At 49.1% G+C, this 16,087-nt stretch overlaps 1 protein-coding gene across 2 annotated transcripts in view; it reads left to right on the forward strand.

Moving 5' to 3' along the window:
• Window positions 1-16,087, forward strand: part of AGAP1 (ArfGAP with GTPase domain, ankyrin repeat and PH domain 1) — a 417,400-nt gene that overhangs the window by 186,831 nt on the left and 214,482 nt on the right. For both annotated transcript variants that reach the window (XM_015561885.1, XM_006760461.2), the window contains exon 8: window positions 14,939-15,066. In XM_015561885.1, the coding sequence (XP_015417371.1) occupies window positions 14,939-15,066 (128 nt within the window). The remainder of the gene's footprint in view (window positions 1-14,938; window positions 15,067-16,087) is intronic.

Here is a 16,087-nt window from a genome sequence, read left to right on the forward strand (position 1 = left end):
AGGGCAGAATGCTTGGATAAACCCCCAAAAGCAGATATTTCTTCTGCTTCCCTAGAAATTAAAGCTGAAACAAGTGTGCCGCCAAGATATGTCCTGTGTTTATACTTAGTTGAAGAAAATCTTCACATTTGATTTATCCCCTAGTTAAAGTGACTTTATATATATTTTTAAATATATTTTATTGATTTTTTACAGAGTGGAAGGGAGAGGGATAGAGAGTTAGAAACATCGATGAGAGAGAAACACCGATAAGCTATCTCCTGCACACTCCCCACTGGGGATGTGCCCTCAACCAAGGTACGTGCCCTTGACCAGAATCGAACCTGGGACCCTTGAGTCCACAGGCCGACGCTCTATCCACTGAGCCAAACCGGTTAGGGTGGGGGTTGTTGTTTTTTAATGCCATTTAAAAATATATATATTTTTATTGATTTGAGAGAGAGAGAGAGAGAGAAACATCAATCAGCTGCCTCCTGCCAGGTCTCCTACCAGGGATCGAGCCTGCAGCCCGGGATGTGCCCTGACTGGGCATCCCGCTGGTGACCTCTTGATGTATGGAATGATGCTCAACCACTGCACAGGCCAGGGCTTAATGCTTTTTTTTTTTTTTTTATTTCTGGTGAGTTTGAGCCATGATGTCACCAAGGACAACATTCCTCGGTGTTTTGTTCATGAAGGACATTGTCTTAGGGTGGATTAAAGTGAGACTTCTGGGTAAAGAGGAAAGGGTTTTGAACTTGTGGTCTAAAGAATCATTATAATCTTTCACCTACAGCTAACACATATGCTCCCAGTCAGATGCACTCAAAAATAGGCTTAATGTTCTCCAACTCTGGGCCCTTTCTCACCCTTAGTGAGACCAGAGACGTTAGTGGTAATTAGGAAGGAGATCACGTCTTCCCCAGGGATCCGCGGGCAAGGCCGTGAAGGCCTGTTGTCTCCCTGAGAAGAGAAGGGTGCTGACTGTCCCTCTCGCCTGTGACTCTCCACCTCACTGCCGGGGTGGAGGGCGTGTGGAACGCCTTACTATGGGTGCACCTACAAAACATGACCTGAGCCCGGCCAGAGGGGCTCAGGGGTGGAGGTCTACCTATGAACCGGAGGTCATGTTCGATCCCCAGTGTGGGGCGTGCAGGAGGCAGCCGATCAAGGATTCTCTCTAGTCATTGATGTTTCTCTCTCTCTCTCCCTCTCCCTTCCTCTCTGAAATCAATAAAAATATATTTAAAAAAACAACAACATGGTGCTGAGGGGAAAGAGGCACACGTAATAAGAGTACAAAATGAACGCTTCCGTCTGCCTGAAGTTCCACAACAGGCGAAGCTAATCTTTGGCTTTTTTTAAAAAAACCTGTGGCTGTGAGGAAGTGAGGGGGAATGTCTGGGAGGGGCAGGAGGGACTCCCTGAGGGGGTGGACATATCCTGGATCTTCATGGGGACGTGAGTTAGGTATCATTTGTTGAAACTCATGGAAGGGTACAACTCAGACTTTTACATTTCATGATCTGGACATTTATTCTCAAAAAAGGAACCTTGAACAGTTAATAAATGAGAGTTACTTATGCCCAGGCTAAACTGTGTAGGGGGAAAGTGAACTGATGTCTGCAACATTTAAAATGCAACAGAAAATAAGATGATGGGCAGATGGTTGTATATCTCTCACAGCAAGTTTAGCAACGTGTGACAGTGATAAAGTCCAGGTGGTGTGGAAATGGGCGTTCACTCAGATCCTCTCAACTTTTGTGCATGTTTAAAATTTACATGTTGCCCGAGCTGGATAGAGCGTCGACTTGCAGACCAAAGGGTCCCGGGTTCAATTCCAGTCAGGGGCAAGTACCAGGGTTGCAGGCTCCTCCCCGACCTGGGTCCTGGTCAGGCTCATGCAGGAGGCAACCAATCGATGTGTTTCTCTCACATCGGAGTTTCTCTCTGTCTTTCCCTCTCCCACTCTTCCTAAAAATCAATGGAAAAATATCCTCAGGTGATATAACAACAAAATAAATAAAATTTTGCATGTTAATAATTTAGGGGAAATCAAAACAGTTGTTAATCCACTTAAAGTATTACTGTAGGTATTTTACATTAAGATGGGCTCATATAGCCCTGCTGGTTTGCTCAGTGGTTAGAGTGTCAGCCCACACACTGAAGGGTCACAGGTTTGATCCCCAGCCCCGGACACATGTAGGGGGCAACCAATTGATGCGTCTCTATCACATCAATGTATCTTCCCCTCCACCCGCAACACACACCCTCTCTAAGAAATCGGTGGAAAAAATATCCTAGGGTGGGTATTATTAAAAAAAAAAAAAAGATTGGCTTGTATAAACTGACTTCAATGTGAAGAACTTTCTCACTCACTGGGAGAGATGTGCGGTATTATTATGAGCTCTATGTTTTTTTAATGAGGCTTCCCAAAATTGAAATGCACCCTTGATTCTTTTAAGAATTTCAATAATTCATAGAAATTGGAGGCAACCGATAGGAATAGTATGACTTCGTCACTGTTACTAAATCACAGCAGATTACAAATTCAAAAATCAATCAGTATTCTCTGCTGAAGTCTAATTAACACTTAAACATTATTAGTCACAAATGTGAAATCTTGATCGGTAATGACCTCAGGTATTCTAAATGTAAATAAAGTTAGATTTAGATCCCTTTTAATTACCTGAGATACTGTGAGTAATTACCGTGGCAATTGATAAACTTAATTTCTTTTTAAAGGAAAAAAAAAACTTACTGAAAGTTTCTCTGCGCTATATACTTAACTCTTCTGTAACCGTGATCCATGGGGGAAGAATGGTCTCAAGCCCTATATTAATTCTATAGAATGTGTGTCATTTCTTTACTTGGGCTCTCAAGTTCACGTGACATAAATGCCTGCTATCGCTATAATATCACAAAAGGCGAAACTCACCCAAAGGAGTGTTATGTTTGGGAGGGTGGGTTTCCGGGGATGGTGCCGCTTAGATAGTAATTGAGGGTGTGGGGAGCGCGTTCCTGCGAGTCTGTGCACAAAGGCCGTGAAGAGCGGGTGGAAATCTGTTCTGTCATCTCATCCTTCTTCCTAATTGCATCACAATACACGGCCTAATCCAGCCTGTGTGTCACTGTCACCTCTCCGAGGCCTCCGTGCGGGGCCACCTGCGGGCTCGCCGCTCATGAGCCGGGAGGAGAGGGGTCATTTTCTCAGGCTCCAACCAAGACATCGTCTCCCCCACTTTAGGGAGAAAATGGCTTTTCTTGTGCAGATTGTAGTAAGGGTAGCTATTTTTGGAAACAGGAAAACAGCTTCAGTGGGAATGGGTATGTCCATTCTTCTTGCCAAGTACAAGGTATCTGAAGGAGACGTTCCTATGACAGGTGGGGAGAGGGGGGGCGCTCGCACCATGTCTGAACGCCCTTCTCTGGGGAGCAGGTGTATCTTAAAACAGGAAGGAAATTAGACTGATAGATTTGGTTAAACGGGTATTAATCAAACTATATCAATTTTTAAAAAAAGAAAACCAATGATTATACTTGACTGTATTTGTCGCAAGGTGCCTGCTTTCAACATCCTCTTACAGCCTTGTTATGTCTGATGCAGTCTGTTATTTTGGACCCTTTCCGTCTCCTATTCTTGTCAGCATCTCCTCATCTTTCTTTACATCTGCGTGCCATTTCTTTCGCTTGGATAATTTCACACCATCAGTTTTGTGCGCGCCTCATTTTTTGTGGCATCTCTTCTTTTTTCACGATTTAAATCCCTTTCTGCAGCCCCTTCTCCTCCGTCAACCCCGCCCGCGGCACCACAGACATCTCTCCGTGGTCTCTCCTTCACGTCACTCATAAGCCCTGTGAGCATATTTTGTGACCCATCTTTGGCCCTTTCAAGACATCGTGGGTCTGAAAGGGGAGACCTGAGCCTCCCCAGTGCCGAAAGTCCAGGGGGCCCCGTGCGGCCTCAAGTGCTCCAGGGTGAGCCTTCGCCTTCGGGGTGTCAGGAGCCTCCGCTCGGCAGCCATCAGCCCGCTCTGCGAGACGGCTTGATGAGTCGAGGAGAAGTGACAGGTTCATTTTTCCCCTCTGTGTTTCAGCCATTTATCTTTCAGGTCCTCGCCTGCCATCTAATTGTATTGCCAATTTATTGGGGGCCGCGCCGCCTCGTCTGGAAAGTGCTGATTTGCATCCGACGTGAGAACGAGTGAGAGAGGAAGTTAATCCCCTCCGGGCCTGGGGGACAGGTCTGCGTTGGTCCCTGTCTCAGCCCGATAGACGCTTTCTGATCAGTGTCTGTGTCTCCGTGTTGACCTGGGCCGTGGTGAGAACCTCATCTCACCCTCGTCCAGAAAACTCCGTTTTATGAAATATATTTTTATTGATTAGAGAGCGAGGAAGGGAGAGGGAGAGAGAGATAGAAACATTGATAAGAGAGAAACATTGATCTGCTGCCTCCTGCACGCCCCCTATTGGGGATTAAGCCCTCAACCCAGGCATGTTCCCTGAGGGGAATTGAGCTGGTGACCTCCTGGTGCATGGGGGCCATACTCAATCACTGAGCCACATCGGCTGGCTGCTCCGCTCTTTGAAAGGTCTGTACTGTGTGCTTTTTGCACATCTTTCTACATTTCAGATCACCCTGAGCTGTTAGCTGCTTTCATCTCTGCTCACTGTGTTCAGGATCATTTATTCAGTGACGTGGAATGACAATGCTGAAGGTGAAGTGGGCTGGACAAGGTGGGCCTCAGCCCTGTGTTTCACCACAGTGTGAAGAGAAGAGAAAAGCTGTCCTACCCTGAGCTGGTGGGGTCCTGAAGGAGAAGCCCTTGGTCCATGAGGTCCAGAGGACCAACTGGCAGAGCTGGGTGCCTCCTGAGGGTCACTGCTCAGGTGCCAAGCAGCATGAACTGGCACAAGGTTACCCGGGCCAGGACTCGTCAGGAGCGCATGCCCGTCCCAGTGTGGCGCCCTGCTTCTCTGGGCAATCGCCACACATGGCTTTTATGCACAATCCAGGCACAGTTGTGTTCTTTCTAAACTGCTGGTCCAGGGTCCTGGACAAGGAGCCAGAGACACAGAACAAGTCCCTTAGGCTGGGCTGGACCTGGGTGAAGAACCCCCCATCCCTGAGCATAGTGAGGGCCTGCGGGAGTGAAAGATGTTAAATTTGGGTGGCAGGCAGAGAGGGAAACCCACCAGGGCCCCCACTGGGAAGGAGGGTTGGTGTGGCCAGGTCTTGGACAAGGGTGCTGGACTCAGGCGGTGAGTGTGGTGCTGAGGAAGGCCAGACAGCATGTGTGAGCGGAGGGTCAGGCTTGGAGGGTCCCTGGAATGTCTGGGGCTGACCGTGTGCTGGGCGTGCTGTTGACGGGAGCTGTGGTGGAGTCCTGGGACCTCCGGGCCGTGCCCTGCACAGCACCTCCCTTTTCTCCGAGGGGAGAAATGCTGATGGAGGGTGGGGCCCAGCAGCCCGTGCCCAGACTGACTGAAGGGCGTTTGACAACATGGTCTTGGGATGAACTGAAACTCCATTTTCAGAGGAGTGGATGTTTGTAGTCCTGTGGGTGTGGACAGGGTCCCTGTGCCCTTCAGAGGCCTGAGACCCCAGCAGGGTCAGCGTCTTGGTTCCCACTGCCCATCAGCCCAGTGTGTGGCACTCGGACACCCCAGGGCAGTTGCACTTTGGGACTCAATTTTAAAGGACATTTGTGCCGTGAAGAAGGGGACATGCATCTCCTGGGAGATAATTTGATGTCCTGTTGCCACAAATAATAACTTGTGGCAACAAGTTATGATCAGAATAGTCATCCTTGGGTCCACATATAAATAAACGCCAGATTGCCCGGCCGGCGTGGCCCAGTGGTTCAGCATCGTCCCATGCACCAGGAGGTCACGGTTCAGTTCGGGGTCAGGGCACATGCCCCGGTTCCAAGCTCGATCCCCAGTGGTGGCGTGCAGGAGGCAGCTGATCGATGCTTCTCTCTCATTATTGATGTTTCTATCTCTCCCTTCCTCTCTATAAAAAAATCAATAAAAACATTTTTTAAAAAAGCATCAGAAAGACCAGCTTTTTTCCCCCTTAGTTTTATGTTCTCTCACTTTCTCTGAAAGGAAGCGGGAACTGCAGCTGCCTGGAACGGTAGACTCTTCCCCTCTTTTCAAATTCTGAAATTCCTGTCGGCAGCCGTGACTTTGCCCGTCCTGAAGGTAACTGTTTATTACAGCCGGCGTTTCAGCCCTGGTTAATAGGAGCAATTAAACAATAGCTTCATTTCCAGCAAATTAACAACCGTAATAGGTAATTGTGACATAAATGAAGATAAATTTGTTTTAATACAAGATATAAAAAGAATACAGACAAGAACTGAATCTCAGATTAAGAATTCAGACTTCATTGCTTTGTGGAAGTTGAACGCTTCGCTGGAAGAAATTAAAGGGAGCCTGGGTTTTTTGCCATGTCCCGTCTTGGGTCACAGGGCTTTTTCTTTTCAATACCATAGCAATGTTGTCCGAGTGTGTGTGCAGGTGCATAGAAGGTGAGTCCTCCAGGATTTCCCCACCAGACCCTTTCTCCTAAAGACTTGCTGGGGCCTGGGGGCCCAGAGATGCACAGAAGAGCGTTTCCAACGAACTTTGTGACCTGTTCAAGGCGTAGGACACCTGTCCGTCCTGGTTAGTAGCAGCTATAATCAGGAACTGTTCTGGTGGCTGATGGTTTGTTTTGTGGAAACATGCACATGCTCAGGTCAGACCCGTTTGAGGACCATAGACGTGGTGTCCATGGGAAGCAGGGCTTTCGAGGGGCAGGTAGGCCGCGGGAGGGCGGCTGGGGATTTGGAGGGAGTGGCAGGAACGCTGGCCGCCTTGCTGGATGAGGATCTGAGTTTCTCCTGCCAAAGTGAAGGTCTAACGTTTGTTGAGGGACAGGGTCCAGGCACTTTCTTAATACGGTGAGTGTCCTCGGGTGTCAGGAACCGTAACTCGGTGTAGGTTACATGCCCAAATCAGCTTTGACGGATTGTAAACGGGGGTTCAGCCAAAACGACATCACTGAGTTTCTGTCACCTTAGAACTTCCTTTGGTGGCTTTGCATCATCGATAAAACAGGTGTAAGGGTAGAGTCAGAGCAGTTTCAGGTATGAGAGTCTCAAAACAAAATATCACTGTGCCTCTGAGCCCGGAGAGCCAGACTCCTGAGTCCAGACCCTGGGACGTCCATCACAGAGCACCCCTTACCCCAACACACACATACTCTCCTTCCTCCAGTGTCCAGATGGGGATGGCCTGCATCTTCCAAACCAACCACGTGTCCTCCCAAAGCGTCATGTCACTTGTCCTGGAAGAGTTTTGATGGCCTCCTGGTGCCTTAAGGATTGAGTCCACAATTGTCACTTTTCTTTGCAAATGAGATTCTTAAAATGTATTCCCAGTTCCCCTTGAATCTTCCCCCTCACCTTCTCATACGTCCTCGCCCATCCCCATTGGGGAGCCTGCGTTCCTTCCGTTACCCAGGTGGCCAGGGCTTGATGAGGGCCAGGTGCACGTTGGCCCTGGGAGTGCAGGGAAAGCATGCTGCCTGGCATTGGCAGAAGAGTCGGCGGCCGGTCACATTGGCCCATTGCCTCGGGACGTGAACTGCCTGTTCTCTGATGGGCAGCACCATCTGGCAGGATATACAGGTGTGTCAGTGCCAGGGTCCCCGAGTGTGGGTCCCCATGGCTCACTAATTGTCATAAGGCATCAAACAACCCAAGAGACCTTCAAGCACCCCCCGCCCCCCGCACCCACCCCATTTTCATTTTGTTAGTGTTTGGGCACAGCCTCTAGACTTGAAACAGAGACAATATGGAAATAAACCTAGGAGATGGGCACAGGGTTACCACCAGACAGAACACACCCTTTATTTTAACATTCATTAACTTTGAGAAAAAATCCACTTCACATTTCTTTTCACTCCTAAGTCACAAAGTCAGAACTCATAGATAATTTGGTAATTAATTTCTTCTTAATTAATAAGATAGTTTAATGATCACTCAACCGTAATTTAAAACTGAGTTGAGACGTTAGGGGATCTTTTATTTGTTGCTGGAAGATTTACAGTCCCTGGTGGTTTCATTATTTATGGGTGTTGGCCTCTCAGCCCTGCCCCCGCCTGGGCTCTGAGGGAGGAGCCCGGTGGATGGTGCAGGACATGCTGCCTTTGGTGCTGGCACCAGCGGAGGTGGACCGGGTGCACCTGGTGTCCTAAAATGGAGTAAAGTTTCTGTGGAGTGAAGTTGGAGTCTCAAGCCAGTTGATTTTCACAAGTGTGTCTATTATGAAGATGACAAATATTTTTGTTAGATTTATCACTCATACTGAAGTTCCTGTCTAACATTGCTTACTCAAACTATGGGTCTCCCACCCCCACCCGGACTGGCCTCCGGGGCTGCCTGCAGCTGTTCTCAGTAGCTGAAGAACCATCCTCTCCCTCACATTTGGCTTCATTTACACCTTGTCCACTTGGCATCTAACTGTGGCTCTTTAAGTCTGCAAGCTGCTCCCCAGGGCCACCCTCAGCTAGCACCCCCTCCCACCCCCAAGAGGCATCTGCCTCCAGCACAGCCCGAGGCATCCTTGGGACTTGAGGAGAGCCCTGTGCGGAGAGCCCTGCAGAGTCCTGAAGACACCGAGAAGCTCATGGAGCAGCAGTTGATGTTGGAAAGGACAGAATCGTGCAGAACATTTAGAGGCAGATTATCACCAAGCTACTTGATCACTTAAATCTCCAGAAAGGGAGAAGGTTGGGTGGTGGAGCTGAGTAAATGATGAGTGAAGAAAGGGGGATGTGGGACAAGGGACCCCGCCTCGGCCCATCTCTGGTGAAGGGGAGCTCCTTGGATGGAGGGTGAGGATTTTGCTCCTGGAGTGGAAGCTGCTGAAATTAGAGACCAGGTGGTGCCCCTCTTTTCCTGCCCCCCCCCACCCCACACACCTTTCCCTGCTCCCAGGAGGCCCTGCGGAAGTCCTTATGAATTGATTAATTCGAGTCAATCATTTAATCCACAGAGGATGTTTTGCTGATTAAATTCACTAACATTTATTGGACTATGCCAAAAATGTCATAATCATTAATGAAGTTAAAAAGCTTGATTTGTGCTTAATTTTGGATAGTGTGGGTGCCAGCTGGTGCCATGCAAAAGGAGTCTCAGAGGTGACCCTGCCCTGGTCCCAAGTAGGAGGCAGAACCTCATGTGAGTGGTCACGGACGAATCGTTTACTGAGCAGTTTCTATGCATCAGGCTCTAAGGATTCAGGGCGAGGACTAGAGCTGCATCCCTTCATCAACATACCCCTCTCCATGAGTGTGACGTGTGTGCACACATATGTATACACACTGTACATGTGTGTACGTGTGTGTGCCTTTATACATGTCCATGCACACACAGCTGTGCCTAGTCTAGGTACGGGTGAGATGCGGAGCTGGCCACATTCGCACCTGTGTGTGTTTGGGGTTTGGGCTCCACGGAGCAGTCTGGATGGGTAGGACAGGAAGGCTCCCAGGGCGGTGGTGCTGAGGTGGGGGTTCTTCCAGGACTTGACCACGGGGAGATGGAAGGCGTGTTCTGGGTAGTGGCGGGGGGGTTGGGGGGGACAGCTGGAGTTACAGGCTGTAGAGTGCCAGTGGCTGAGGCAGCTGTAGGACTTCTGTCTGATTGTATGTAGGCTGTGGGGCTGGGAATGTGGGGACGTGGGGTTACAAAGGCTTCCTTGGACAGCGTGGGGTTCTGAGCCAGCTGAGAAATGAGACCAGAGACTTGGGCCCCAGGACGATCCCTTCATTACTAATGGATTGGTGAATAGTTCTGGAAGGTGAAGCGTGCCTGGGCTTCCTGTGGTGCAGTGGTTCTCAACTTTCTGGCCCTTTAATACAGTTCCTCATGTTGGGACCCAACCATAAAATTATTTTCGTTGCTACTTCATAACTGTGATGTTGCTACTGTTATGAATCGTAATGTAAATATCTGATATGCAGGATGGTCATAGGCGACCCCTGTGAAAGGGTCGTTCGACTGCCAACGGGGTTGTTACCCACAGGTTGAGAACCGCTGCTGTAGTGGAAACCAGGGTCCCCAGAGGTTCGTGGGCCTCAAGGAGCCCACACTGTCCCCTGAGCTGCGGGCACTGGGAAGGGATAGGCCGCTCCTCCCACACCCACTGGGCATGTCACCCCTCCCGTGTGCAGGAGGACCTGTGATGGGCAGGAGTGTCAGGGTCATGGGCATCCCACTGCGTGGAAGGCAAAGCACTCACCTCGCAACCATGGGCGCCCCTTGTGTGAGGAGGTTCAGGGCGTCTGCAGGATGTAAGCAGGACTTTTGGCCGTATAAAGGCCACCTGCAGCACGTTCCTTTGGGCAGCCGTGGAGGGGACTGGACTGCTTTTGGTAACCAGCATGGAAAGATGAGGTCTTGGGTGGAGGCAGTGGCCGTGACGATGAACTTGAGGGAGATTCTGATGGTAAAATCCACCGTCTGTCATGTCTCCTACTGAGTGTGTGAGGGGGGAGGCTAGTCAGTGGAGGGGGAATCTGGAGAAGCAGGTCTGGTGGCCAAGGGGAGGCTCGGGCTGGGCCCTGTGGACGTTAGAATCGTCTCCCTCCCTCCCTCTGCCTGGGAGCTGCGAGTGGTGCTCGGAGACGCGGTTCTAGAATGCAGGGAGCCCAAGCTGTTAGGTGCAGCCGTGGGCATTGAGGTGAAGAGGCTGCGGGGGAGGGCATGGAGATCGAACAGGTTGAGAGAGGGAAGCCCAGAGTCACCCACAGGGAAGAGCCAGGGAAGGAGGAGGAGGAGCTGTAGGCGGTGGAGGAAACAGGAATGTGGGGGCCACGAAAGGAGGGAGGGAGACAGGACAGAAGGGCACCTGCAGCGACGCCCACTGCTGCCCAGCGGTCAGGTAAGATGTCCCCTCCCAGCCATCACCAGGAACCTTGGTGATGCGGGCTGTGTCCAGGCTGAGGGTCAGGAGAGGGGGCGGGACATTGGGGACAGTCCGGCTGCTTCCATGAAGGCAGATTGTGAAAATGGAGTTTAGCCAGCATTGGCTGAGCCCCTCCTGGGCCTCTTTTATCTGTTCCCCAAATAAACTCCAAGGATCATGGAGAGAGTGAGAGGTCAGAGAAGGGACACATGGTCCCTGTCCTGGATGTGCTGGGATCTCGTGGAGATGCTGGCCGGGAGATAGGGTGTCTCCTGGCCCCGAGGCAGTGTCCCTGTGGGGAGGGGGGGAGATGCAGGCCGCCTGCTGTGGTCCCCTCTGCCTTGTTGTTTGCATCTGTGGCCTGGCTCAGCGTCAGATGTAAAAGGGGGAAGAGGGGAGGGCACCGTGTGGGGCGGGCCTGCTTCCTGGTGTAGCCGGGCCTGTACTTTCCCCTCTTAGTGGGAGTGATGGGAAAGCAAAGTGAAGCAGGATGGGCACCACGCCAGGGTTTAATGAGGTCTGATTTGGGAGCTGAGTCTCAGATTTAACACTAATTAAAGGGTGCCATTTGTCATCTATCCGATGGAAACTTTAAAATTTGTGGAGATAGTGAATGTCTAACTCACTTTGCTTGTTGCTTACATTTAAATTGAAGGATGGGAATACATACATGAAAGTGTACTTAAGGGACTGGCTTTAAAAATGGACTCAAATTCATGACCCAGGTCAAGCAGGGGCCCTTGCCAGCCCCCAGCAGCCCCTGCACTCTCCCGCCTGGGCACTGGTGAGCTCCGTGCTTCATTTTGAAGCTTATACAGTGTATATAGATACGATTGAAGGGGTTAATTAAGGATATCTGTTATGGATTACCTAAATCAAATGCAAAATGGTGGGAGGAAGTGACCTGAAACAGCAGTGAGCATTAGTGTGGAAATGCCAGGGGGTTCGTGAAGTTGGCTGGCGTCAGCAAAACAGAGAACATTTGCAGTGGATGCTGCTGACATTGTGGCCACTTCTCTTCCCTGGCGACTGTGTAGGGACGTGGGTCACCAGAATCAGGGAAACATCACTTCTCAGGGGTAAGGGTTTCCTCTTCTTCTAAGTAACCTCAGTGTTTGTGTTCTGTTTGAATCATTCATTCTCATGTTTCTATAAAATATGTAATATCCGCATTTGTTGAATGATCCAATGTAGACAAAACTCAGAGGTTATAAAAATGGCCCAGTCAGCATAATCTGGAGTAATACTATGTTTTAAGTCTATTAACGTTTAAATGTTCTGAATATGAGTAGTTAATGATTCCAGTTACAATAGAACAATGCCCCCCCACCCCCCAGGCAACAGGAGTTCCCTCTCTTGGGCTTCAGTTTGGGGGGAGGGGCTCACCGACTCACACAGACCATCTCATCTCTCATGTCTTGTGATTCACCCCGACTTGTGCAAGATCATTTGAGGGATGGGCCGGAGCACTGTCTTACACGGCCATGGTCTCTCAGGTTGTAGAGCTGGCAGGCAGCTCGTGGGGATCCCAGAGATTTCCGTCCTCGCTGTGGAGAGGGTGCCAACCCTTACACCACAGTCGCTTCATCCTCTCCTTTTCCTCTTACTAGTCCTCTTCTTTTCTTTTTTTTAAGTATTTTTAAATTATTTTTAGAGGAAGGAAGAGGGAGAGAAACATTGACATGTGAGAGACACATTTATTTGCTGCCTCCTGCATGGCCCCTACCGGCGTTGAGCCCACAGCCCAGGCACATGCCCTGACAGGGAATTGAACTGGCCACCTTCTGGTGCCCAGGACGATGCCCACCACCCGAGCCGCATTCGCCAGGGCCTTTTCCTCGTCTTCCTCCTTCTTAAGTCAGATACTCGCATTGCCCTCCGTTGAGTTTTCCCTACTTTTGTGGGTTATCCAGTAGTTTTGAAAGAGTCTATTTTAGAACAACATGCTTATAAATAATTTCATTTCTTCCGTTGGGGTATGGACATAACAATATGGGAAAATAGAACAAATGTGAGTTAAGTTAAAAAATGCCACAAGTTATGAGTGTGAATTTACCAAAAATATTACCAAAAATGCTACCAGTGTTTTGTAATAAATGTGGTAGAACAATAATTAAATGAACAGGATTTTAATCCTTACCCTCTGGCTCATGCTCTGTACCACCCTGTTTGATTGGGTGAGGGCGGGGGGGACTCGCAGGTAAAAACGTTCTCGTGGCTGGTGAACTTGCTCTTGCGGGCCTCCACGGAGGAAGGATGGGACGTTCATTTGACTTATCTTAGAAAGCTTCTCAGATCTCCCTTCGAAGAAAACATTTGCAGGAAATGTCTGCAGAGATCTCCAGATGCCCAGCCCTGTTAATTCTGACCTGTGTGCTTTTTAATGAGCTTTCAGATCAAAGTCACTCTGGCCTTCCAACTGCAGAGTGACTCTGAGGCTGCAGTAAAATAACATGCATTCGAGTTGATAATCAGAAACCCCCTTTTGCTCTCCTCCCTCCTCCAAAAAGAAGTAAATGGGCAATCCTCCAAACAGTCATGATTTTAACTTAATTTACTTCTGGTCTCTGGGATTTCAGCTCACTGGCACGACACGTGTGTTGCAGCTGTTGGAATCTGATCTTAAATTTTATTTTTGAGTTCACATAATGATTTATAAAATCCTCTAATATACGTCTTCAAAGACCCCAGATCAATACGCCGATGGTTTTGAAATGACAGAGTGCCGCACTGTTCCTCTGTAATTTAAACATGATTAGCTGATGAAGGTTATGATCAATACACTACGGGAAGATAAATTAATTGATATCATGCTTTCAGGATGATAAGAGGCCTATTGGAGGTGGGCTGTACCTAATGAGGCTGGCTCTCATCTCTGGGAGCCATTTTTTACATATTGCGTTTTCACTTAATCATATTTATACTGTCATTCATTTACATGGAGGCCATCAGCTCCGGGCAGACTGGTTCCTTATTACAATTGTGTTCATTTGGAGGAGAAATGGCCTACAGATGCCATGCGCTCCCTTCTGTGTTGTAACCTTTTGCTGGGGGCAGTGATGCGCTCCTGTGCATGGGTGTCCGCAAAAAAGAGCAACTCTCTGGGCAAACACAAGGATTGAATATCATTGAACTTAATTACAGCTCGTCCCCAAAGACACACATCTATTCAAATAAAAGCTGCAGTTACTCTCCTGCAGTGACACCTATGGGTGTAGGAAGAGCTTTCTAATCGTTGACTTCCTTTCCAATTAAATCCAATATGCTTTATCAGCGAGCCTATTTGCCGGGACAAGTTATGGCTGGTTGAATTTAGATTCGTATTGATTAAGATAAACTTCCGATGTGTGTAGCAATATATTTAAATAAAAAAAGTCTTTGCTATCATTACATGTCCTTGAATATAATTCTGTGAGGCAGCTTGCAAAGTTGAGTGATTCTTTGGGCTATGCAAAAAAACCCAGATTTTTTTATTTTTCAAGATCTGGTTACATTAACCTGTCTTATTTAGGATTATTTTTGCCATAAGTAACTGAGGGTGGGGCGGAATCTAATTATTAGAATAACTTAAACAAGATAGGAGTGTGTTTTTCTGTTTTACACTCAAGGTTTCTGAGGTGGTCTGTGAGGGCTCCTGCTTTCTCACACGCCACAGGTTTGGCTTTTGTCCCCAAGGGGGCCCCCAGGACCACAGCCAACATGTGCTTTTTAAGCAGCAGGAAGGAAAGACACAGGGAAGGCATGGACCAGGGGCAGCTCTCCCAAGAAAGATTCCTGGGCGTGGCCACATGCCCCTTCTGTTGTCGGAACTTGTATGCAGGACCACATTCAGCTGGGGTACAGGGGAAGGAGGCGGCTCCATGTCATGCACCCAAATAACAATCAGGAATCCCGTTGCTGCAGGGATAGTGGGTTACAAGGACGGGCTCCGGTCCCCATCACATTCTCTGCCTTTGGAAACCAGCCTCACGTGGACTTCTCTCGTCTCCCTGCCCACTAGTTGCCCAGAAGATTGTCGCCACAAGGAAGAAGCAGCAGCTGTCCATAGGGCCCTGCAAGTCGCTCCCCAACTCCCCGAGCCACTCCTCCGTCTGCTCCGCGCAGGTGTCCGCCGTGCACATCAGCCAGGTACGTGGGGCGCACGGGAGGTTGGGCCCAAAGGCACGCCCGAGCCCAGGAGACTGTGCCTGCCCAGAGGGTCGTCCGCCAGCTGTAGGTGGATTTTCTTTTTCTTTTCAACTTTCTGAGTAACAGCAAGTTGGTAATTGGCTTAGCATTTCCCTCGGACACTGCTGGGGCCAAGTGGTTTTTATGGGACGTGTTCTTGAACATTTCCCGTCACAGCCAGTGTGCTGAGGCGAGCTGGCCCAGAGAGAGGGGGGCTGTGCTTGCTGTCTTTGCTGTTGATTTAAATTACCCTGTGTTGGCCCTGATTGGGTAGCTTAGTTGGTTAGAGCATTGCCCCAGTATGCCAAGGCTACAGGTTCAATCCCAGCTCAGGACACGTACAAGAATTAACTAATGAATAAATAAGTGGAATAATATATATCTCTCTCTCCCTCCCCACTCCCTTTTCTCTCTCAAATCAGTCCATAAAAACATTTTCTTAAGGACCCCGTGTTGGCCCTCCTTCGTCTGCTTGCAGGTGGGACAGTTGTGGACGGATGTCAGCAGCGCATCTCCCTGTGCGCCTAGATTGGGTTGCAGCCCTCAGTTATGATTCCCATGTCCCTGAGGCCCTGTAGAAACGATCTTTCCATAGCAACATTGGCTCAATTATTTACTCAGAAGTAAATGAAATAATTGTCACTATGAAGAACCTAACCAAAACCCCTTAAGGGAACGTGGCTTGTTTTTCTTGCACTCGCGGTTTTGGTTGACATTTTGTGGACAGGTGTTAGCCTCACGGGCACCTGGTAAAAGGATGCAGCGAGAAGGCTTCCAGTTTCGTGGGGAGTCGGTCAGTGACCATAGATATTCGAGGCCTGTAGAGGTTCTATCGTGAATGTTCTCGCCTCCCGGAGGCAGCTTTTGTTTTCTATGAATCTTGAAATACCTCCCAAAAGGTGTCGTATTTTCCAGCTGCATTTTCAAATTGTGAGTGGTGGGCAAAACCGTGCTTCCTGCGTGGAGCCTAGAGCAGTGAAGT

The sequence above is a fragment of the Myotis davidii genome, unplaced genomic scaffold (assembly GCF_000327345.1).
Source record: "Myotis davidii unplaced genomic scaffold, ASM32734v1 scaffold370, whole genome shotgun sequence".
Lineage (NCBI taxonomy): Eukaryota > Metazoa > Chordata > Mammalia > Chiroptera > Vespertilionidae > Myotis > Myotis davidii.